The sequence below is a fragment of the Ovis canadensis genome, chromosome 9 (assembly GCF_042477335.2).
Source record: "Ovis canadensis isolate MfBH-ARS-UI-01 breed Bighorn chromosome 9, ARS-UI_OviCan_v2, whole genome shotgun sequence".
Classification (NCBI taxonomy): Eukaryota; Metazoa; Chordata; class Mammalia; order Artiodactyla; family Bovidae; genus Ovis; species Ovis canadensis.
The window spans coordinates 44122567-44148584 of record NC_091253.1 but is presented as its reverse complement, the minus strand read 5'-3'; the positions used below and the strand labels follow the sequence as shown (position 1 = coordinate 44148584).

Here is a 26018-nt window from a genome sequence, read left to right as displayed (position 1 = left end):
ACCACCACTGCAACATCACCATTTGTATGAAAAACAAGACAACTTCAGTGTCTGGGCCCTCAAATAATTATGTGAATACCTAATGTCATGACAATGGGATTCCTTGTTGGGGGTAGGTAGGCAAATTCTGGACAAATCCGTGGACGTTGTTCTTTGTATGACGTCAAAGAAAGTGAAGTGAAAGGCAAAGCCTAGCTTTGCAATAACAGCAAATCTCAGACTTAAAAGAAACACCTGTCTTACCCAGATCATCCAGAAACTGGAGCCAGAAGCAAGGATTAAGTTGCTAAGCTTGTTTAAAGAGGTACAGGCCCAGAAGGGTGAGGTAAGACGCAAGGGAGATGACAGGCCGTGTGTGTGACAGCGCTTCAGACCCACCCATCCACGTGGGACTCTGGAGCGGCCACAACGGGGTGGGGTGGGCAGGATGAGGAGTGGTGTTTGCCCAGCTCCCCCCAACCCAGTCTCGGTCCTCCCTGTTCAAGGCTCACTCCCAGGCCCTAGCTTCCCACACAGACGTCTGGCCACACAGAGTGGCTCCCATGTCATCTAGAGCTCTATCCGAGTCTGCAAGAGGAGGAGACTCAGCCTGGGAGGGACCCCAGCTGACCGGGAGGAAGGGGCAGTCGGAGTGCCTGAAGAGAACATCCTGGACCTTCCATACTGCCTCCTCATGAGGCACTTGTCCAAGCCGAAGTTTAGCACTTCCAGAATTAGCTCCTCCTTTCATCAGACATCTTGCCTTGAGCTGAAACCTGACTCCTGACAGCCAAGGTGGCCTTGCTGCTGCCCATGCTGTCCTTTCCAAGTCCAGGCATATTGCTCACGTGTCCCTCCCACAGCCCTGCGGGGTCAGAGGGCAGTCCCCAGGGCACAGAGAAGGAGCATGATGCTTACGTACACCTGCCGGCAGGGCTGAGTGTCCATGGCCATCGTGAGGTGAACTGGACGTGAGCCTGAGCTCGGGCTGAGCCAGGTGCTGGACAGTCACCTATCCTGCCCACTGGCCCTCAGTCCCCAAGTGGAGACACCAAGGCCCTGTTTCCACAACTGTCCTGGGAAGCCTCCTGGGTTACACAAGTTTCCCTGAGGTCACCTTGGTATCCTGCCATTTCTACCCTGGAGTGCAAGCAAGGGATGAACAAAGTCCTCTTGGTTTCGAGCTTAATGTGGTCTTTCTCTAAGTAACATACACACACGCAGACACATGTAAACACATACACCTACATAACACACAAACACATACACAGACACACACACATAGACACAAACACATATACCCACATCACACACACACACATATATACAAATACAAACACATACACACATATGTACATACACATACACAAACCTCACCCCTAAAATCTTCCCCTACAGCATCTGGTATGGAACCTGATATGGGGAATTCACGGGTGCACTTCGCAGCTTACTTTTCAGCATTTAGAAGTGTTTCTTGTCTTCTAGCAGAGTTATCAAGTGTTACTATATTGAATTCATTTACAACGCTTCTATTCTGTTTCCAGAAACTCTAATTTCTCAAGGACTGTGTGAAAACTGATGCAAAGAACTGACTCATTTGAAAAGATCCTGATTCTGGGAAAGATTGAAGGCAGGAGGAGAAGGGGATGACAGAGGATGAGATGGTTCGATGACATCACTGAATCAATGGACAAGAGTTTGGGTAAAGTCCAGGAGTTGGTGATGGACAGGGAGGCCAGGTGTGCTGCAGTCCCTGGGGTCACAAAGAGTCGGACACAACTGAGTGACTGAACTGAACTGTGTGAAAACGAACTGCCAAACCATGGAAAGAGAAAATTAATGTTAGGATACTATTTCTATTCTGCAGTTTTTATTTGAAAAGTTCTGCATTCTGCATGTCACAGTGTTCAGTGATGAAATCCCTGATGGGTGCAGGTATTAAGTCACTCAAGGTGGAAGCCTGGGGAAGCCTCTGTTGACAAGAGCAGCGTGAGCTCATTTTCTGGGCAGAACGTGTTGGGAATTTGTCGCAGGAGACCTGCCCATATGGAGGCATGTGATGTCACAATGCTCCTAGGGATGGCAGACTCAGAAAGTCCCCACTGAGCACACAGCACACTCCCAGGGGCTGGACTGTGCGCTCAGCCCCAAGGGTGGGAGGCAGGGATACCCTGTCCAAGCTGCTAGCCTAGCCGGGCAGGAATGAACTTCTGGTGCCTCCTGGCCGAGGCTCCAGCACACGATGTCTGAAGGGCTTTGGCTCCCATGCCGGACCTTTGGCAGGGTGTTCCAGCACAGCTCAGGTCCCCTCCTCCCCCTGCGGCCTACCACTCAGTCTCCTACTCAAAGATGTGTTTATTAGTAAGAATGACATTCCCGGTCTCATTTAGGGCAAAAAGGGGAGTTGTGTCTGACTCTGCGACCCTATGGACTATAGCCCACCAGGCTCCTCTGTCCAGGGGATTCTCTAGGCAAGAACATTGGAGTGGCTTGCCAGGCCCTTCTCCAGGGGATCTTCCCCATCCAAGGATTGAACCCAGGTCTCCCACGTTGCAGGCAGATTCTTTATGGTCTGAGCCACCAGGGAAACAAATAGGGAAGTGGCCCACAAAACGAGGACAAGAGTTAATTTCTCAATGAACACATTCTGCAGGGTTTTAGTGACTGATCCTCCCACCCTGTTAAAGGTAGAACGCTTGATTCTGAGACCCTGGTGTCATATTGGGGGAGGAGGAGTGGGCAGGAGGGAGAAGAGCAGAGAAGATGGAAGGTAACCAGAACTGGATCTCAGAGCACACATCACAATGAAAAGAGGGTCTGAAACCCAGACCTGGTTGAAGTCCCATTCACTCCGTTTCGTCACTCTTGATGAAAGTGAAAGAGGAGAGTGAAAAAGTTGGCTTAAAGCTCAACATTCAGAAAATGAAGATCATGGCATCTGGTCCCATCACTCCATAGGAAATAGATGGAGAAACAGTGGAAACAATGTTAGACTTTATTTTTTTGGGCTCCAAAATCACTGCAGATGGTGATTGCAGCCATGAAATTAAAAGATGCTTACTCCTTGGAAGGAAAGTTATGACCAACCTAGATAGCATATTCAAAAGCTCTGCTTTGAATTACTTTGCCGACTAGGGTTTGTCTAGTCAAGGCTATGGTTTTTCCAGTGGTCATGTATGGATGTGAGAGTTCGACTGTGAAGAAGGCTGAGCGCCAAAGAATTGATGCTTCTGAACTGTGGTGTTGGAGAAGACTCTTGAGAATCCCTTGGACTGCAAGGAGATCCAACCAGTCCATTCTGAAGGAGATCAGTCCTGGGATTTCTTTGGAAGGAATGATGCTAAAGCTGAAACTCCAGTACTTTGGCCACCTCATGCGAAGAGTTGACTCATTGGAAAAGACTCTGATGCTAGGAGGGATTGGGGGCAGGAGGAGAAGGGGACGACAGAGGATGAGATGGCTGGATGGCATCACTGACTTGATGGACGTGAGTCTGGGTGAACTCCGGGGGATGGTGATGGACAGAGGGGGTTGGTGTGCTGCGATTCATGGGGTCGCAAAGAGTCGGACATGACTGAGCGACTGAACTGAACTGAACTCACTCCGTTTAACCTTATCTGTGTCAATTTCCTGTTTTATTAAACAGTCACCTCCTCTTACCTAGTTTGGCTTTACCCCACCCTGGTTAAAAAGTGGGCTTTATGTACCTGACAGTTGACATAAAGGAAAATTATTATTAACATATGTGAGCCTTGGCCAAAACTCACGTTGAGGTAGGGCTGGGTGTGTTGTCTGATCCACGATGCTGGTGTCTCAGGAAGTCAATGTTTTACTTGAGGTCTGCATGGAAATGAGGGGTGGGGCAGGGCTGTCTTCTGACCCACCAAGGGGCAAAACCTGGTAGCTATCTCTTCTGTCTCAGCCGGAACCTACCTCTGGAGGCGGGCAGACCCAAGGCCATCAATGTCCCAATGCACTGATAGTGTAAACATTTAGCTTTAGGGTTCTTTAAAGGGGATTTGGCTTTTTCAATGAGCTAATTGAAATGGGAAAATGAAAACAAGAAGAATATAATTTACATTACCCACATAGTGTACAAAAATACTGCCCCCCCATGGAAATAGTTTAAAGTCTTATCTCTGACTGATATATCCTACAGTCGATGCACACTAAGGAAAGAAACTAATAAGCTAGTAATAAACAAGTACCCTTGGACACAGAGTCTGGGAGAAAGCTTTGAAGTTGTCTCTTAGCCAGTGCACTCAAGTAGAACATGAAAAGACATGCTAGGCTGCTACTTGGGTTGTTTCAGCAGCACTGAGAGGCCAGGAGCCATGTGGGGTGTGGTCTTTCCCACCAGTGTAACATTCACCAGGAGGAGGGACCAAAGATCCAGGGTGGCTGGCAGGCAGGTGCTAACAGCTGCAGGGTCTTTGGAGCATTTTAGCCCTTTAACCAAACAAGTCTCCTGGGCAAAAGCCTCTCTTGCCCCTTAAAGAAGCCCTTTAAGAACCATCAGAGTGTTTCAACATCCACTTTGCTCTAAATCGCTCAGTCGTGTCAGACTGTAGCCCACAAGGCTTCTCTGTCCATGGGATTCTCCAGGCAAGAATACCAGAGTGGGTTGCCACTTCCTTTTCCAGGGGATCTTCCCAACTCAGAAATCGAACCCAGGTCTCCTGCACTGGAAGATGGATTCTTTGCCGCTGAGACTCCTGGGAAGCCCTTTAGCTTTAAATAGCAAGAAAAATTGGTGGAAAGCTTGTCAGAGACCTTAGTGGAAGAGAGCTAGAAACAGGGGAGCCTGGAGCTGTGTGTGGTAAGGATGTATGAACCCGTGTTGCTACCAGGCAGCGAGACAGGAATATCAGTGGTGATGCACTCACCGTAATCATTGCTAAGACTGGTCAGCACACTCCTGGTGCAGTGAGCTCCATGGACTCCCATCTGAACATGCTGTGTCTGAAGCTGCACCATAACGTGAAGCTTCTAGTGCTTTCAGACAGGCCTAGCAGGCACTGAAATGTGATTTATGCAAGGAGAAATCACCATCCAAACATGGGTGTTGTAATGTTGGATACCAAGTGCTTATTAATTTAAATGGTCTTTGGAAATTATTGGCAATAAAATGTTAATAACTTGTACAATATTAACATTGAATGCAATTAATTTGCTAATAAAATTGGTATCCTGAGTGACCGTACATGAAAGAGTGTAAAAATGTTGGTTTCAAAATATATTAATGGTGCTACATAACATTTTAAGATCATAAAAAATAAAAAGTGAAGCTGGAGAGAGAAGGAGAAAGTATATAGTTAATGATTCTGAATGTAACTCAGTCTGCAAGCCACTGCACGTCGTGAGGACATTCTCTACGATGAACTGGATTTTCTGCCCTAGTGAGTTCTAGAAATAGCCTCTTCAATATCAAGAACAAGAACCAGGAGTGCTGGTTGCATAACTTCACCGAAGAGGTGAGAATGAAAGGAGAGTTTGGAGATGGAAAAAAAGCCCCCAAGAGTGTGAATGACTGGTTCAAGTTCACGCAAGGGTCTTGAAAACAAGTCTTCAGACAGGTGCTGGGAACCTTTGGTGGTGCCAGCCTGGCTGCGATGACTTAAATCATTCCACTTGGAGACACAGCTGGGGAACCTTGCTCTCAGTGAGGAGCCAAAGCAAACAAGTGGCACAGAGTGAAGCAGGGCCCGATTTCTGGGACACCAGCTGAGTGTTTGTGTTCTGACTCCCATTAGAATATTTTCACTGGAATTTTTTAAACTTTTACTTCAACCGTGTCCCACACCCAATATTTGCAAATTATATATCTGATGAGGGATTAATATCTGGAAAATATAAAGAACTCAAACTCAACAACAACAGCAACAACAAAAACCCATCAACCTAATTTTTAAAGGGCAAAATTCTTGAGTAAACATTTCTCCCAAGAAGACACACAGGTGGCCAATAAGCACAAAAAAAGATGCTCAGCAACACTATCTACTAAGTAAATGAAAATCAAAGCCACAGGGAGAAATCACTTCTCATTAGGATGGCTCTCATGAAAAAATAAAGCAGAAAGTTGCAAGTATGGGCCAAGATGTGGAGAACCTGGAATGGTTGTGCATCAGTGGCAGGACTACAAAAAGATGAAGAAAAGTATAAACATGTATGCCAGTTCCTCAGACAAAAGTTTTTATTAATTAATTAAGTTTGGTTGTGCTGAGCCGTTGTTGCTGCAAGAGGACTTTCTCCGGTTGCGGCGAGCGGAGGGCTGCTCTCCACGTTGTGCACGGGCTTCTCACTGAGGTGGCTTCTCTTGTTGTGGAGCACAGGCTCTGAGGCTCTCAGGCTTCAATAGCTGTGGTGCACAGGCACTGGTTGCCCCATGGCATGTGGATCTCTCCTGATCAGGGGTTGAACCCGAGTCCCCTGCCTTGGCAGGCAGATTCCCATCCACTGTGCCGCCAGGGAAGCCCCCATTAGACAAAATTAAACACATAATTACTATATGATCCAGCAATTCCGCTTCTGAGAAAATACCCTAAAAGTATTGAAAGCAGGAACCCAGATATTAGTTAATACGCCCAGGTTCACAATAGCATTAATCACAGTGGCCAAGAGATGGAAGGCAACCTAACGATCATCACTGGATAAATGGGCACACAAGGTAGTGTGTACTTACAGTGGAATATCAGCCTTAGAAAGGAAGTGGGTTCTGAGACAAGCAACCACAGCTGAACCTTGAGAGCACTATGCTGAGTGAAGCGTCTGTCTCAAAAAGACAAATACTGTGTCTCACTTGTGTGAGATACAAAGAGGAGCCAAATTCATAGAGACAGAAAGTAAATGGTCGGGACCAGGGTCTGGGGAGGTGGAGTTAGCATTTCACAGGGACAGAGGTTCAGTTTGGGAATGTGAGAACGTTCTGGAGGTGATGGCGGGAATAGTTGTCCAACAGTGTAAAATATACTTAGTGCTACTGAACTGTACATTTAAACATGGTTAAAATGGTAAATTTTATGTTTTATGTATTTTACCACAATTAAAAAATTCATATAAAGTAAAAAGAAAAAACCTAGTACAATTCTCTTTTGAATATTATAATAAAAAACAGTGACCAGGAAAGAATGAAAATGAGGTCTCATGCAATATGAAAGGGGCTCCCCAGGTGACTCAGAGGGTAAAGAATCTGCCTGCAATGCAGGAGACACTGTTTGATCCCTGGGTCACCAAGATCCCTTGGAGGAGGGCATGGCTACCCACTCCAGTATTCTTGCCTGGAGTATCCCAAGGACAGAGGAGCCTGGTGGGCTACAGCCCGTGGGGTCACAAAAAGTCCGACACTACTGAAGTGACTGAGCACACATACACACACACACACACACACACACGCAATATGAAAGATAACAATGAGTTCTAAAAACTTTTGACACTCACAATTATTTGAACAGAAGACTGTCAATTTCCTGGAAAAGGATTCCTTTAACTTTTAAAATACTTTAGCCATTTCAAAACATGGCTTTCTGCCACATTATTACAGATGCTGTGGGAGAAAGATTTCTTAGGTCCTATTCAGGGACCTGTTTGCTATGTCCAGACAGTTTTTCTGTTAAAAAAAGTCTTTCTTCTATTTAAACCAAATGTCTCCCATTGCAATTTAGTCTCATTTCTTCTTTTTTCAATCTCCAGAGGATTTGTTGTATTTAATTTATTAGAGAGGATTCCATTTCCAGATTTTTAAACAATGTGGCAATTAAGCTGTCTTTCTGGAAGCAACCTGCATCTTAGACTTTCAAAACGTTTCATTTCCTTCACAGAAACAGTGCCATGGAGGAGCTGGATCCCTGAGACTGAAGCCTCCTTTACGAACGCCAGTCCATGGCAGCCACAGTGGTTTGGGTCAGTCCCTGCTGCTGCTGCTGCTAAGTTGCTTCAGTTGTGTCCGACTCTGCGCGACCCCATAGATGGCAGCCCACCAGGCTCCCCCAGCCCTGGGATTCTCCAGGCAAGAACACTGGAGTGGGTTACCATTTCCTTTTCCAATGCATGAAAGTGAAAAGTGAAAGTGAAGTCACTTAGTCATGTCCGACTCTTCACAACCCCACGGACTGCAGCCTACCAGGCTCCTCCATCCATGGGATTTTCCAGGCAAGAACACTGGAGTGGGGTGCCATTGCCTTCTCCGGGGTCAGTCCCTATGATGTTACTAAAACAAGGACCATCTGCTCCCAGCCAGCATTCCATCCTGGTTAAGGAGCTGTGTTAAGGGATAGGTTTAGCTTTCTGTGACCAATCTATTCTGTAATCAGATAATTTTCTTTCTTGATGCACTATTTTTTAAAATTTTTTATTTACTTTAATTGGAGGCTAATTACTTTACAATATTGTGGTGGTTTTTGCCATACATTCACATGAATCAGTCATGGGTGTACATGTGTTCCCCATCCTGAAACCCCCTCCCACCTCTCTCCCTATCCCATCCCTCAGGATCATCCCAGTGCACCAGCCTTGAGTACCCTGTCTCATGCATCGATCCTGGACTGGCGATCTATTTCACATTTATGATGATATACATGTTTCAATGCTATTCTCTCAAATCATCCCACCCTCGCCTTCTCCCACAGAGTCCGACAGTCTGTTCTTTACACCTGTGTCTCTTTCACTGTCTTGCATACAGGGTGATGTACTATTTAATTAATGAATAAAAGATTAAGAAGGGTAGAGTTTTCAGCCACAAAAAATAAAATAATGCCATTTCTAGCAACATGATGCATCTAAAAACTATCATACTAAATGAAGTCAGACAGGGAAACACAAATATCATGATGATATCACTTATATGTGGAACCTAAAATATGACACAGACAAACCTATCTATGAAACAGAAATAGATTCATAGACATAGAGGAGACTTGTGCTTGCCAAGGGGGAGGGGATGTGGGGCAAGGAAGCACTGGGCATTCATGATGAGCAGACAGAAACTTTTATATACAGAATGGATAAACAACAAGGTCCTACTCTATAGCACAGGGAACTATATTCAATACCTTATGACAAACCATGAGGAAACAGAGTATGAAAAAAAATATATATGTATGTGTGCATAACTGACTCACTTGGCTATATAGAAGAAATTAACAGCATTGTAGGTCAACTATACTTGCATAAAATAAATTAAAAAATAAAGAATGTTAGATAATGGCAAAAAAAAAATGGATTTCATGGTTCCTTCACCTAACTCCTTCTACCAAATTTCATACACACACACACACACACACACAATAGAGGTTTGAAATTTAAAAATACATATTTTTTATAAATTTTCCTTTTGGAATTCTCAATCACAAAGTATATCTAATAGAAGCTATTAATGTCATTGCAAGTAAAATAAACTACACCAATAAATCTGTATTTCTAGGATAGTTTCTACCTGGTTAAATATTTGCATAATCCAGGAACTGGAATAAATATTCAGTACAGAACTGGAGGTCAAGCTTTTTCTGTTCTTATCTATTTCCTCATTCCCCCAAGAAATGACATGCTGCTAAAATTTACAGAAAGAAAAAGCAGAATGCAATCAGTACATTTTAAAGTTAACTTCATATTTTGATCCATGAATGAGAATACAAAATATTTTACAAATATATTCTTAGCAAGGAGGCTGTTTTAATTTGTGGGTTATCAGCATTCATTTCTCTTGGTGTAAATCATTCGTTTTCCCTTCTTTTTAAAACTTAATAGAAAGCCACTTAAGAAGGCAGAACTAATTAGGCAACATGTGTAACCACTGAACTTAGTGGCCAGAACTCCTGAGTGAAATCACCCACAGCCTGCAGGCGCTCACAGAGTCTGGCCCCTCCTGCTGTTTCATTTAACAGCACCCCTGTCACCCCCACTTGCTACCACCTCTGTGCAACTTCCCTCTCTCCTCAGATTATTTTATTTTTTATCTAATTCATATATATTTTAATATGAATGATCTATGATGACCTTTCTTTTTTTCTTTATTGGCACTCCACACGTGGGATCTTAGTTTGCTGACCAGGGATCGAACCAGCTCGCCTTGCATTGGAAGCTCAGTCTTAATCACTCAGCTCTGCCAGGGAAGTCTCTCAGACTGTGTTAAAGAAGGGAGGGGTCACAACTTCTCCCTCCCACACAGTGTGATGCTGTGGTTGCCATGAGCCCCTGCCTTTCACACACACTTCTTACCATCTGTTATTTCCCTGAATTAATCCTTCTAACGAGGGAAGGATGGTCTCACCTTACTAAAACAAAAGAAACTGTAAAGGCTCTGTTATGATGGAAGACAGAAAGATGATTTTCTTTTCTTTTTTACTAAAAAGGCATTTCTTTACTTTAGGAAAAAAAATATTTCAAGGAAATAAATATCGACTTTTTCATTAGTACATTCCTTCTTGTTTTCAAGGAGGGTGCTGGGCTATGACACATAATGACTTTGAGCATTTCGAAAAGGGCAGAGCTTTCACAATCCATCAACAGAACCCAAGTCCCTGTGTGTGTAACCACCTACTGGCCCATGGGCTTATCTGAAAAGGCACGACTTAGAAGGAATGTTGAAATTTAAAAGGCCATTGTCCTTGGTATAGACAACAGCTTCCTAGAATTCAACAGTCCTATTTCCTGTCATTTTCATCTTTGGGAAAGTCATGATTTCTGTGAGATGTGACATTTATTTATGGTACTTTTAAAAAGTGTTTCATATGAGCTATTTTCTAATAATTACATAAGGATAAAGTTAGAGGTTGAACCTCAGGTAAATTTACCCACAAACACACCCACATTTATCGATTCAAAAAAAGCGCAAAACACTCTTTCATGTACACTTATATAACTTATGGCTAAAAACATTTATCTTAAAAGCATGATCCATCATGATTTTTTTTTCTTATTTTTGATTCAACAAGTTAAAACATTGTTGGACTGTCTTTCATGCTGATTGCAAAGCAATGAACAAAATCCCAATGTACAAAATTGTACTCATTGCATAGATCCAAATGACTGATGATTGGAATGCATGCACCTCAGTTGTTTGAAGCTTCTCAGTCAATTACAAAATAGATGAAGAATTCAGGACTCTAATGTGAAATTAAGGAGTAGGTGAGAAATGCTAAATAAAGGAATCTGCTCCTATTCAAAGAACATTTTGCACATTTTGTAAAAATGTGCTGCATTTTATAAAAATCTAGCATCACTGTTACTAAATTCTTTTTTCTCATCTCATCTAAAATGGCAAAGAATGAAAAACTTCAGGTACTTTATTCAATTAAGCTGTGATATATTTTAAAAGTTCTGAGTTTGAAATTTAATAAGGGACTAGACCCTATTTCTCAAAACTCTGATCCTCAGACCACCTGCATCAGAGTTATCTGAGTTGTATTTTTCTCTTAAGGCCTTCAGCTGATTGGATAAGGCCAGCCTATCTTGTGGAGGGTACTCTGCTTTCCTCAAAGCCTACTGACTTAAATGTTCATCTTAAAAATACCTTCACAGCAACATCTAGACTGGTGGCCAAATATGTAGGAACAATGAGCCAGGCACTTGACATTTACAATTAACCATCACACAGTGGGAAAATAACATCGAATTGATACATGCTTTATCAATGTAGTAGTATTTCCCTTTTCAATAGAATGTTAGAGTTGGAAAGATGTTTAAAAATGAAGCATCTTCACATCAGAGATGCTCAGATCACAGTTGACAACTACCAGAATCACAGAGAGCTGTGTCCTTCAGTTATCTGCTGCTTCCCCGATGACAGACACAATCCTGGCACTCAAGGATGACTTAGTGACTTACTAACACATACAGCACCACCACGTGTCAGGCGCTGTTTCTTCACAAGGATCATTAAATCCTCATGACTGTTTTGGGACATGGGTCCTCTCTGACCCCACTCTACAGATGAGGAAGCAAAGGCGTGGAGACACTGAGGACCACACCCAAGCTCAAGTTGCTGCAGGAAGCAGAGCCAACACTCATATCAGCCACTGTGACGCCTGCGTACATTTGCTGAACTGACTAATGTAGCAGTCCTGTGACCCTCAGAGTCTCAGAGGAGCACAGCTCCCTGTGTTGTTCAGAGCCCCTCCTTTGGCCTCCCGCAAGGGAGGGAAGTGGTCCCAGCAAATACCAGCTCTTCCCCCAAATTCTCCCTCTTGCCTGTTCAATCCCACCCAGAATTCCTCAGCATCCTTCACGCTGCCTGGGGTGGGTGACTTGTTAGTGTTGGGAGAACTCACTTCACAGCATCTGGTTAGTCCTTGGGGAAATGTTCTAGCACCGCTTTTAGGATCTGACTGTCCTTGACGTGTGTTTTATAGTTTACTATTTTGAGTTCTCTGCAAAACCCAGATAATAGTGAAAGTTGTATGGATTAATATCATGGTGTCTTAGCAAGGCTTACAAGACCTGTGGTTCAGTGTTAAATTGAAAGTTCTGTGAAAAAGACATTATTTCATCTTATTCATTTAATTCTGTCTGCAAAATGTGAAATACTTCTTCTCTACTTATTTCTTCCCAAGTTAATTAGGGTCCCAGAGTCAACTCCTATTTATAGAGGTGTTTTCTCGGACCAGAGTAGACACCCAGGGATCCCAGGGATCTCACAGAATGAGATCCTAAAGGGTTTTTGATGAACCTTGATTGCAGAGGTAACTCACATGTGTCAACCGAAAGAAAAATGCTCAACATAAGAGCTCTGGAATGTTTTATTCAAGGTCTTATTGAGAACTGTGGGCTTCCTTGGTGGCTCAGATGTTAAAGAATCTGCCTGCAGTGCAGGAGCCCTGGGTCTGACCCCTGGGTTGGCAAGATCCCCTGGAGAAGGGAATGTCACCCCATTCCAGTGTTCTTGCTGGAGAATCCCATGGACAGAGGAGCCTGGTGGCCTACAGTTGATGAGGTCACAAAGAGTCAGACACAATCGAGCAACTAATATGCACACACGCATTGGAGAACTGTAGCCTGGGAGGCAACCTCTCAGGAGCTCTGAGAAGTTGTTCCAAAGAGTGGGAGTGGGAGCGGGAGTGAGAGGTGACTTTATTCATCCTTTCGGCTGGGGAATACATGCAGGCAAGTCTACATCTCAGTAAAAGGTTACTGGCAGTCACAAAGCTATCTTAAGTTAATCATTTTAGTTCTTTTCTCTGATGGGAAGATGCAAAACTCTGGGTTCATCATCATTCTTCCTGAGACACACATCTTACTTTCTAGTGGCCTGTTTTTCTCTCACTATCGCCTTAAGCCCCTCTGGCTGAAGCAGAGGACACAGGCCTGCAGGGCGTCAGTCCCAGCACAGGCTGGGTGGTAAGCCAGGTCTCCAAGCTCCATTTAAACCAGGCTTGCTTAGAACTTGGATTAAGACCCCAAGACAGTACAAGTGCCATCTCAAGAAGACACGCAAAGGCCCTCTCCAATAGCTTGCCATGGGCCCCAGGTGGGCAAGTCCTCGTTCTCAGACAGAAGGAAGGTGAAGCGCAGGGGCTCCATTCTGGGATAAAGGGGAAGGTGGATTTGAGATATTCGAGGTGAACTGATTGCTCAAACAGCCTCTGACAGAGTCCTGGTACACTTGTTTCCTGTGTTTCGGGAGAAGAGATTCTGTGGGCTACATTCCTTTGGAGGAAATTACAGAAAAGTGTTAAGTAGTTAAACAATAAAACAAAACAACAGGATCTCTCAGTTCTTGCAGCCACAGATGTACTGGCACAAAGAAGGGCATATGGTCAGCTGTGGGACACAGTTTCTACTGAATGATGCTGTGAGCTTGTTAGAAATGCAAACCCACGAGGCCCATTGAGATCTTCTAAATCAGAATCCCCAGGGATGGAGCCTGCCAAGCTTCAGCTTGTGCTGCTGGAAAACATAACTTGTTTTGCACCAGGAGGCAGGAGAGTGGATGGTGGTGAACACCAGCCACCCTCACTGAGCCAGCCTGCTGCAGGCACTGCCCGGCTTCCAGACACGGAAAGATAGAAGGCCAAACAAGTGCCTGTGTGCACAGAGCTCACCTTCTACAGCCATTTCCCAGGAGGCGCTAGTAGTAAAGAAGCCCCCTGCCAAGACCCTCTGGCAAGACATCCCTATCCCAGTATTAATGCCTGGAAAATCCCACTGATAGAGGAGCCCAGCGGACTGTGGTCAATAGGGTTGAAAAGAGTCAGCCATGACTAAGTGACTTAGCACACATGCATGCACCTTCTAGAAGGGTGAATTTCATAAATGCATAAACAGCTCAATTTCCCACAGGGACGAGAGCTACAGTGAGAATAAAACAGAGTCATAGGGTAGAGAGTGACTAGCAAAGGCCTCGAGGGAACCCAGCCCTGAGAAGTGGACATTAGGATGAGAAATAAGAGATGGCAAATGAGACAGTAAACTGTAAGCTGCACAGAGTGTGTTATGCTCTGTGTGTCCACAATAATTATGATTATTAAGATTCGGGGAAGCAGATACACATAATTAGTAGAAGAAGACTTTCTGGATCATGTAAAACCTGAATCAGGTATTTTGCCTGCCCTGCAAGACATTCTTAGAGGTTAAAGGAATTTATTCATAGAAATTGAAACCTGGAGTGACTGGAGGTGCAAATGCCTGAGAACAGCTTAAGTCACCCCTGGAGGGTCAACAAGTGTGGAATAAAACCAGGAAGCAGGTCCACTGGACCCACAGAACAGGACCAGGAAATCCTGCAACAGACTGACCCAGCTGACTAAAGCTCTCCACAATTCTAAATAAAGAGATATTCAAAGCTCATTTAGAAGAGCCAATTCAAGCCCGTTAATCTATGGTATGCAAAATTTGTGGCAAGAAATTATGCATGCTTGAACTGTAAACTACACAATCCTCATTCTCTAGTCATTCTTCTCATCAAGTCCTTTTTTGAGTCTATGTTTATAAAGTCCCAGGTGGAAGAACGCTTCTAATTTCACTATCATTATAATTGTATTACAAATATTAGAAAACGATAACAACCTTGAGAGGTCACAGAGGTTGTAAACTGGGAAGGGAAGAGGTGAAGGGTCAGTGGAAGGGAGTATGAGGCTGCAACAGGAGACGAGGGCTGACACAGATGGTCCTAAAGACGGGAATGGTAGTAGGAGACATAAGTGCAAAAGAGTAAATGCAGGGGAGCAGCAGCAGTGAGGTAAGTGAACCGTCTCCACATCTGCTGTCGGAAGAGGAGAACAGTGTCTGCATATGATCATCAATGAACAGCAGTTAACGTGTGATTTCAGAAAAAGAAACGTGCGTCCTAAGCATTTTTTAAGGAGTGGTGAGGTGAGTGGGTGAGGGATAAGGAAGGATGAGTGGAGGAACTGTCGATGATTTCAGTTCTATAGCAAGATTTGGCTTTTATTCACCATGACACACGTGACTTTGATACAATTGAAAAATGCAAATTATAAAAGCCTTTCCAGGGACCATTATAGATGAATCCCTGGGTGAGTAGGATCTGATGATGAACTTCAGGGCGGCTGCCACGCTCGGATGCTCACAGCGAATGAGGCGCAGTTCTGGGTTCTTTGTGTCCTCACATGGCAGGCAGGAGGGCTGAGGGAGCTCTGGGCTTCCCTGATGGCTCAGATGGTGAAGAATCTGCCTGCAATGCGGGAGACCATTTTGATCCCTGGGTCGGGAAGATCCCTTGGAGAAGGAAATGGCAACCCACTCTAGTATTCTTGCCTGGGAAATTCCATGGATGGAGGAGCCTGGCAGGCTACAGTCCTTGGGGTCACAAAGAGTTGACCATGACTGTCTAACACTTTCACTTCTTCATTAGCTAAGTTAGGGGCAATACATACACATTTATGCTGGGTGCATTTCTGTTTCATGACTTTTATTGTTCTGTTCTCAGACTGAAAGGATTTTGAGTCATATTTTCAATTTTTTTTTTCTTGCCTGCTGCCGATTCTTTTACCGGTTAAGTGGCAAACAAAACCCTCTTATCTTGCCTCTGAGAACTGGGCCTGGGGTCCTCAGAAGGGTAGCTGTTACTAGAATTGTGTTTTAGCAGGAAGGAAGTGGCTTCCCATTTGAGAGCACATTTCTCAGCTTCATAACGCAGCAGTAAACAGGATTCCTGGGCTTCTGGCTTGAATATCTAGCAGAGAGACTTTTCACACTCTTATTCTGCTCTTTTCTTCTTGGAAAATTACTGCCCCTCGCCCGCAACCTTTGCCAGTAGCTTGAGCCGTGAGAGTAATTCTGGCCAGCAAGTTGGATTATTCATCTGCTGGCATGAGTTAGCTGAAGAGCTCTCTTTCCCCATGGTAAGGGCCGTGCAGAGCACATGTTGATATGGTGGGGTCTGGAGTGCTGAGCCAGCCCACTGAGGACAGCGACCTAGAGGTCACCTGATAGACTTGGGTCCTGGGAGCCAGTGCAGTGTTGTGTTAGCCCAGTCTTCCCTGTGCAGCTTGAGAGTAGTAGAGAGGGTTTTGTCAGGGAGCCACGCAGTGTCTTCTCCAAATCTGCACACTTGACCCTGAAAGGGTTCTCTAGTAATAACCATGATGGGAGGACAGTCGTCACCTGGGATGGCCACAAGCAGACCAGGATGTACGGTCATCTTCAGTCTGTGGCCTGAGAATGTCTGACAACCAGACAGCTGCTCAGTAACATTCTCCAGTGGTATGCTGGAATGCAGTTCAAACCGCAGCAGATTGTGCAATTTTAGAGCCTAAGTTAAAACAAATATTCTTTCCTAGTCAAGTGAGTTTTAGGTGTGAGCTCATAATCTCTGGAACTACTGAGAAATTTCAATTTGAACTACACTTTCAGATCTCCTGTGTCCATAAAGGGTCTTCCTCGGTGGCTCATCGGTAAAGAATCTGCCTGCAACGCAGAAGCCATAGGAAATGAGGGTTTGATTCCTGGTTAGGGAAGATCCCCTGGAGGAGGGCATGGCAACCCACTCCAGTATTCTTGCCTGGAGAATCCCATGAATAGAGGACCTAGCAGGCTACAGTCCATGGGGTCGCAAAGAGTCAAACACAACTGAAGCAACTTAGCATGCATGCACACGTCCATATACATGAAACATTCTGGGCTCTTGGTGAGGTCAAATTCTTGAGGTGGCTCTCCTGATTGGAGGCTGTCATCTCACAGTGCTTACTGCTAAGATGCCCGTTGTCTCCACTAGTGTGGACCCTTCACTCCTGGAGGTTCTACTGAGTCCATTCTACCCTACAGGCATGAAAAAACATAGTGAAGCTGGAAACGTCAAGTGTAAAAGACCAGCCTCTCTAGCTATACTGTGCATCCACTTCCTCCGAGGTCTTGTGCCCTGCTTGGTAAAAAAGCGTTTGTTTTGTTTTGCTGCTCACTGGACCCAGGTCATCTGTTTCATTCCCATCTGGGGAAGCCTTGGGGCCTAACTGTTATGCAAACAAAGTCATCCTTCTGCCCTGCCAACAATTTCATCTCTTCAACAAAGTGAGGAGCCATGTGACTTGGGTACCTGCTTAAACAGATCAAGGGAAAAGGAAAAGGTACAGAATAAAAATATAAACCAGTATCAGAGATGTATTTCATCTTTCAGCCATTTAAGCAGAAATTGAAGGAAGCTCAGAAAACAGAAAGCCCTCTTCCTGTAACCTTCTGTTGGTGCTTACTACTGAGGTTGAAGTCCTCTGTGATTAGAACTCTGTTAGTTAATTCCTTTGTAAGGATTCTAGTTTTCTTTTCAACAGTTGTCTTGGTAAATATACCCCTGGAAGGAAACCAAGTTGATTTTTGTATGTGAAGCATCTCGATGTGAATCCCTTTATAGTAAGTTTTTTCAAACACAGTGCTAGTTCTGGGCCCAACAGGACATATCAATGAGAAGCAGAGGGGATAGCAGGTTAAAAGATCACACAGTGGGGGAAAGTGTGGACAAGACCAGGGAGGCGGACACTCTGGGTCCTCCCAGTCTCAGGCAATGTGAGGGACCAGGTGGAGGAGAAGAGCTGAGGTGCTGCCTGTGTTATGTCCTGGTTTATGTCTCTCCTGGCAGGGGGCAGTGGGAGCCATGTGATCCAAGCACCTGTGCTTTTGGACTGCCTCTGTCACCTAACCGTGACCTTCAGATTGGGCTACATTGAATACTCGTCCAGAGTGTTTGGGGTGGACCAGACTATGTAAATAGAGAGTCCATATCTGTAAATATGCTCCTGGAAAAAGCATAGAGTTTAAATCACGTTCTGATTTATCTAGCATTTTTGCTAAATGGAATGGTGCTGATGATTATTTAGACCCAGGCTTTGTTTAAGGATTTTTCACTTAAATTCTCTGTTCTGTCCTAATAATGGATTTGTTGACACAACCCATATTTTCAGTATTATTTTTAGAAAACTATTCCATTTAATGAGATTTTTAAAAACACTCTGTTCGAAGGCCAGTTGGTTCTAGTCAATTCCTCCTAATTACTGTGTTCAAGATTATCAACCTATTTAGAGCAGGAAGAATCTATAAATACTAGTTACCACTTCAGTGCCTAGACTATTCATTGCTATGGTTCAGTTTTGGTCAATAAAGACAGGCTTATTGACCAGGGAATTTATCCTTTTCTTTTCAGAATTCAGATGCCAAGGCGCGCGCGCGCGCGCGCACACACACACACACACACACACACACACACACACAGAGTCTGTTTATACTGTGACTCACTGAGGCAAACTCTCAGATGGATAACAAACTCTCACAGCAACAGTGACACACAGTAGACCTTTTAGCTCTGATGGAAGGCTCTGGGGTCAAGGGCACATAAAGAAAATGAACTTGGCTCTTTGTTGCTGCGAGAATCTAATGACACCAAATCCAGCTGCAGTTTACCTGCCAGATTTAGTCCCCCTTACCCCTTTGTACCCTACGTTCAGATGAGATAATCTCTGCTCTTTAGAAACACACTATGAACAACCTGTTAATATTTCAGTGTTAGACTCTGTTACCCTTTGTTCTAAAATAACCATTCTTATTACCTTTGCAATACAAAATTCTCTTAATTTTGGACCTTTTTTTAAAAAATGTTATTATGGGGCTTTTGGCTAATGTTGTTTTTAACTTTTCTTGGCTGTACAGCTTCTGGGATCTTAGTTTCCTGACCAGGGATTGAACCAGTGCCCCCTGCAGTGGAAGCATGAAGTCTTAGCCAGGGAGATTACTGTCTGAGCGACCAGGGAAGCCCTAATTGGCTGTACTTCAGTGCAAAATAAAAAGTTCAATGAAAAAAGGATGAGGGTTAGATTTCTCTTCTCTTAATGTTTAGTGAGGTCTAAAAATGGAACAACTTCCTGTTTCTATTTATTAGTGCCTGACTGCCCACAGTAGAAAAGATGGTGAAAACTTGTCTCCTTGGAGAAAGGAGAGGAAAGAGAGCTGAAAGTTTTCATGGAAACAGAGTATCTAAAATGCTATTTTTGTCAACAAAAATATCTTCACTATATTATGTTAGTAACTTAAAATATATAAACCTATAATATAAAGTTAGCTTATTATGGCAATTTCTTCCCTAAACTTCTTAACCACATAATGATACTTGAGTTCCAGAAAGCAGCCTGTTTTGCAAATTTTGAAACTAAGATAAAATGTAAGTATTTGTCATAAGGAAATGATTCTAACTTCTGTACTTTAAATTACTAGAGAGGGGCAAAATCTGATATGTGGAGGGAAGACAGGTTCCAAGGAAAGTGAAAAAGGAGCCTAAGATAACTATACAGTCATTAAATAATTATCAACTGTTTAAGATAAAGCAATTTATGTCATCACTTCAAAATAGTTATTTCATCTATTTAAGTGTATATGGTAATAAACTATTTTATTCATCAACATCTTAGATCCACGACATAAAAACATATGAGCATAAATACAGCAATCTCTCAAGTGATTTTAGAAATGAAATTTGCTCCTTAACTTGGCTGGCACTTGTCCTTTTTTTCTTATTCTTATTTTCACTGAATCTATCGATTTACTTGGTAATAAATGGATACTACACATCACTGGCCAACTTAATATTACATAGTATACAACTGGAGTGGTAGGCATATGCAACAAGATAAGTAATCCTAAGACTTATCAATTTAGGTGGTCAAGGGGCTAGCTGCATAGCTTTCTTTGAATATAAAGACTTCCAAACCAATGGAAAAGAGAAACAGTGTTGATGTAGGAATCAGTAGTCCATTATCAGATAAGTTATTTTCAAGTAAATTCCTGAAAATGTGAGCAAGGAGGCCTAAAACAATCATTTAAATGTCTTTGGCATTTTTATGTATTGTCAGATAGAATGAAAGGCATCTACATATAAAAGCAATGTAACAGACACATGTTATGGCTTAATATAAGAGATTAAATTTCTAATTAAAATTCATTTTTATTTGGATAGTCTTCACCAACAGGTTTCATTCTCAATATTAAATAGAGCAGAAATTTTGGAAGTGACTTTGGGAGAGTATTTTCTTTCTTTTTTTTTTTTTGAGTATTTTCTTTTTAATTGCACATACAATTCCTTTATTACTTTGATTTCAATGGTTACTGAATTTGAGAAGCTAAAACCAACTTTTCTGCTTTTTAAGTATTTTGCTATATATAAATACTTCGGTGGAGGCAGGTGGATGGACAGAGCAAGGTATATGTTTTTACATTTGTTGTTTGGTCTCAAGAGAATTAAATTCCTTACTGTCCCAGGTTGTTTTTTTTTTAAACACTCTCATCATAAAGTAACTTTACATAAACTTTGTCATAGTTTTTTAAAAAAAACCAAAACCACAGTAAGACGTTTCAGAAAATACAGACTAGCTTTGAAATGCTGGGAAACTAATGGAGTCTGAAGATCAGCCTGGCATTCTAGGTGGATAGTTCGGAGGGAAAAATAAAAAATAAAGAACAGTCACTAAAGGTTGAGGCCCCCAGAAGCAGCAGTGGTGCATGATTCTGGGTGACTTTCCCATTTGGAAAGGATTGTGGGAGAAGTCTTTCCCTTCACACCCTCAGTCCCTTCACACCCTCAGTCACGAATAGTATCTTTGAATGTGAACAAGATCAACAAAACATCAGATCATGGGTCAAAGGATTGAGAAAGCCTCATGAAGAAACCCTTGAGAAGGTCTGTGAACAGTAGGTACAATTTCCTTAGCCATGTGATTTACAAACATTGGGAATACCAGGAATGGAGAGTTTTCACCAAAGCAAGTCTATTTCCACCCAGTTTCATATGTACGAATTATATGTAACATAGGGAGGAAAAAGTACTGAAAAAGTGTATTTTCAAGCTTTCAGCATTGACCAGAATTGCCCAGAGGACTTGTTAGCTTGGGGTGGGGCCCCTTGAATTTGCACTTCTGGGAAGTGCCCTTAAGATTTGATGTCTCTGGGCCCAGACCACATTTTGGGAACCACTGATTTACACAAAGCCTATTTCACTTTTCTACTGGAGGATAGCCACCTAGATAGATTGTCATAGAGAAATCCTTAATTTTGACTATGATGTTTCTTAGGATGTGGAGTAAGTCATGGTGGGACACAACACTGAGATGCCTTGTAGTAAGTGTTGATGGCTGTAAAGATTGTCACCAAGTTCAGAGTTGCCCTTTTACCTGTCAGCTCTGAGGCTGTGTTATAGTTCCTCAATTTGTAAATTATATAGATATCATTTCTCAGGATTGTAGTTAGATGCTTTGTTCACATTTAAATTTAGTTCTACTCTAGAAAATATTGCCATCTTCCCAACAAACTAAATTCATGTTTCTTAAAATCAGTATGGAAATGCCACTGTGCTGCCCTTGTTTTTCAGAGAAAAATAAGTACAGTGAAACTAATTCTCTTTTATTAGAGAGGAAGTATTTATTTTTATTGTTTTTTTGGGGGGGATAGGGAGAAGGCGATGGACTTGTAACTGTACTGAAAATAGTACCAGGAAATAAAATTGCAGAACAAAACATTTCCATATTTAGTAGGATTTAGTTCTGGATTTTCCCCAGATATTGCAGGTCAAATGAAAGATAGAAGGAAATTCTTCCAGGCCTCAGACCAGACTTGGCACTCATTATAAATCATAACCAAGGCCCGTTATGCAACAGAAGTGTTTGCAAATGACTAGATGATTTAAGGTTAATCTGGGCAACCCACAAAGACCTCCAATCCCCAGGTTGAAGAAAACAGGCAACAACTCTTGTCAAGACTTTGGGAAATGTGAACTTCTAGGATGGTTACAGTAGTTTGTATTCTGAATTTGATTTCGTTTAATAAGCATTTGTTGAATGCTTTGCCAAGTACAAATTGGCACTTGCCATCTATCTACCTCTACAACGATTAAATCATGAGCCCTTGCAGCTGCTGACCTTCAACATCCCCTGAAAGGAGTTCAGGGTGGAGATCAGGAATGAGGAAACCTGTGCTCTGGGAAGAACCCGTAGAACTGGTCTTCAATCAGATATTTTCAGAAGATTTTATGAGCCCAATTCCTCTATCTCCCCATAGCTAGAAAAGTCTAAAAGCATCATTGATGACATCTGTTTCTTGTGATTAGCAGCAAGTCTGCCAAAATGCATATGTATCCCACCTTCACTAAAATTATATGCAACACAAACCTTCACCCCTACCACTTTGGAGTAGTTCTTCAGTGCTACCTGAAATGCTGTCTGTCTCCTGGGCTATAGCTTTCATTTCCCTGAATAAAACTTAACTCACAATGCTCACGTGGTGCTTCCCCCCGCGCCCCGCCCCCCCACCGCCCCGCCGTCAAGGGGCCTCATGTGTGCAAATTAGAGATTTTTGGATATCACAAGGCTCCTGGCAACCCAGGGTTCTGTATTCGCAGTGTATTCACTCTGGTTATTTCGTGCTTAAAGTTAAAACTGAAGCAACCTGGTGTGAAGAATTAATTTACGAAGGCAAGGGAACAAGGGTTACTTTCCTGTTTCCAGGGCCAGACCTGCTGGAACTACAAGTCAAGAACTCTAGGAATAAACTGTCTTGTGGGAATCTAGATTAGTAAAGTCCAAATAAATTTCTAAATAATTCCAGACTTTGGAATAGTTTAAAATACTATTAGCCATTCAACAAACGCAGAGTACCAGTCTTGCAGGAGACCCTGCACTGGGCGCTGGAGAGAACGAAGTGGGCCTGGGCACAGACTTTGGGGATCACACACCAGTAGGAACGCACACTCACCAGAAGGAAATCATTCACGAAAAGTGCTAACTGGAAGGCATACTCAGACATGGTTTGAAGGTGGAGAACCCTAGGAAGACCCTGAGCTGTCCCCTGATCTGCTGTCTGCTGTCGAACACCTCACCCACAAGAACAGCACTGGGTCCTGTTTGATAATCCGTACTTACTAGCAGTCTTGCTACAAATGACCTGTGGTCAGCTTTCAAGCAATTGCGGAAGAAGAGAAAAAAAGAGGTCAATTACTCTGAGAAATTCCTATAATAGACTGCAGAAAGTAAACACAGAAAGCAATGGAAAAATCTGAGAAAATGCTGTGGCAGGTGTTTCAGCAGTTTTCCTAACTTGACCATTTTTAGTTATCTAGCCCATGGTAGGAGATTTTCGGGTGCTGAAATTCCTGCTTGGTACGGCAGAAAGCGAACCTTCCGAGACTGTTACGTAGGCCCGTCACAGCTGGGACCTGGGGCCAGGCGCCGCAGATGGAGCGATCCTGCAGGAGACCCGGGAGGGCGGCCGCCGGGCCTGCATTCCTGCTCCGTCCGCTGCAAATATAGCAAACGGGACAGCAAGTGCTCTGCTCGCCTGCGCTCTCGCAGGTTCTCCGCCAACAGCATCTGACTTAAACGCTTCCGTACACGGTCAGTGAGGCATCCCGGGCGCCCCGACTAGCTGCTCACCGGGAGGCTCACAGCGGAGGCGGCCCGCGGACATGCTCCGCACGTTCGTAAGGCCCGCAGCCGCGGACACAGCCCTTCTGCCGGGCAGCCCTCGGTCCTGCCTCCGCTCCCGGCGCCGCCCACCCTGACTGACGTACAGGCGCCCACACAGCGGCGGGCACCGGAGAGCAGCTGCAGACAGCGCCCGGGTCTCGGTTCGGGGACCTGCCAGAGAGCGCGAGGTAGCAGCTGCAACACGGAAGCCGCTTTCGCGGGCTTCCTTTTTCTGACGCCGCGTCCCGGGACCCTCGAGACCTCGCGTGGTTTGGGCCTGGGGGCGGGGCGACCCGAGGGGCGGTGCCGGATGGAGCGTCCCCGGGCCTTGTTGACATCGGCGTCCTCTCGCCCGCCGCTGTCCGCGCATGCCCGGTCGCCGCCGGCTCCGAGGCCGCGGCGCTCGGGCTTCCCCCACCTGCGTCCTGGCCCCGCCCCTCCCCCCGGCGGCGGCGGCGGCGGCGGCGGCAGCGGCTGCGGCGGACGTGTTGTTTTGGCGGCGGCGCTGGCTGCTGAGGAGCCAACCGAGACCCAGCGCCTCACTAGCACCGGCTGCGGCGGGCCCACCGACCGCGTCGCCACAGGTAAGGCCTCCGTCGAAGGCTGAGGGCGGGGGCGGGGCCCAAGGGTCCGGTCCGAGGGGCGGGATGGGGAGATGGAGGCTGCAGGGGTGAGTCCCGGAGGGTGGTCTCTTGCCCGGAGGCTGAGGGGCGTGAGGGAGGTTGGGGGTCGGGTGGGTCAGGGCCCGGGAGTCGAGAAGGGGAATCTGGGGTCTGTGTCGGGGTTCTGGGCCAGGCGGCTGAGGTCGAGGTGGGGCTAAGGTCGAGGGGCAGCTGAGGCCGGGGGTCCAAGGAATCGGAAGGGTCGTGGGGGCTGGGGCCGGGGGTCGGGTCCGAGCAGCTAAGGTGGTCGAGGGAGCCGGCGGGTGGAGGGAGACTGGGGTCCGGGGGTCTAAGGAGTCGGAAGGATCGCGGGGGCCAGGGCGCGGGGCCGGGCTGGCGAGGGGTGTCGAGGGGGCCGGAGGTCTAAGCAATCGGAAGGGTGTTGGGGGCCGGGGGTCCGGGCCTGGCGGCTGAAGAGGTCGAGGGGACCGAGCGGGTGGAGGGAGACTGGGGCCCCGGGTTCTAAGGAGTCGGAAGGGTTGCGGGGGCCGGGGGTCGGGGCTGGGCTGCCGAGGGGCGTCGAGGGGGCCCAGGGTCTAGGGAGTGGGGAGGGTCGCGGGGGCCGGGGTCGCGCCCGCCGCTGGGCAGTTCCCCGCCCCCGAGACTTTGTTGTTGTCTTGGAGGAGGCGGACCTGCCCGCTGGGGCCGGAGCGGAGGGGAGGGGGTGTTGGGGCTGGAGCGGCGCAGCCTGTTCCCACTTTCGGTTTTGGGGTTGGGCGGTTACTCGTGTGAAGTGCGGGCTGGTCCCTAGGGGGTTTCCAGCGCCCGCGTGGAGGGGACCCAGGAACGGGGCAGCAAGGAGGGGAGGATTGTACGAGCCGCGGCCATCCCCCACCCCAATACTATGCTTTCATCTGTCTTCTTTAACATTTAGAGAACCTATGTTTTTTATGTTACTTATTAGAATCATTTGGTTATGGAGGAGGTACAATTTGTGCCAGTAGTTTTTTTTCCTAGTTTTTAATTTACCTTTATTACTAAAGTATTACATGCTCTTTGAAGAAAAAAATTTAGCAGCCTAACCATACAGAAGTCTCCTCCTTCCCCTCACCCCCCTCACGCTCACCCATTTCCCCTCCCTCCCTTAATACCCAGAGTGTAATCAGTCTTAAAGTGTGGTGTTTTGCTTTTAAGGGTTTTTCATTGCATGTTAAACTTATTGTAAATCGACTATACTTCAAGCAGACAAAAACAAAAAACAAAATGGGATCATACATAGCACATAGTTTTTATTGGTCAACAATATCACGATTATTTCCCTTTTTTTTTTACATACTTCATTCTTTCAATAAACTACAGAGCTATATAATGTACATTTAACTGCTGTTACTGTTGTTATTTCTATAATCTTAGCTTTTATTTAGCTTTTAATGAAGTCTACAAAGTGATACTTTGAAACATAATAAAACTTTAAGAATGTCTGAGGCCAGTTGAGGATACTTACATATTAGAAAATCGAGTAATATGTTTACATAGAACTGAATGGCAGCTTGCA

At 44.8% G+C, this 26018-nt stretch overlaps 1 protein-coding gene across 4 annotated transcripts in view; it reads left to right on the top strand.

The window, feature by feature from the left end:
- The first annotated feature begins 23997 nt into the window (after positions 1-23997).
- PCMTD1 (protein-L-isoaspartate (D-aspartate) O-methyltransferase domain containing 1) overlaps positions 23998-26018 on the top strand; it is a 48283-nt gene continuing 46262 nt past the window's right edge. The window contains exon 1 of one of the 4 annotated variants that reach the window (XM_069600009.1): positions 23998-24445. In XM_069600009.1, the coding sequence (XP_069456110.1) occupies positions 24172-24445 (274 nt within the window). In that variant the 5' untranslated portion in view covers positions 23998-24171. The remainder of the gene's footprint in view (positions 24446-26018) is intronic. The other 3 variants (XM_069600015.1, XM_069600012.1, XM_069600014.1) reach the window with 3 other exon arrangements.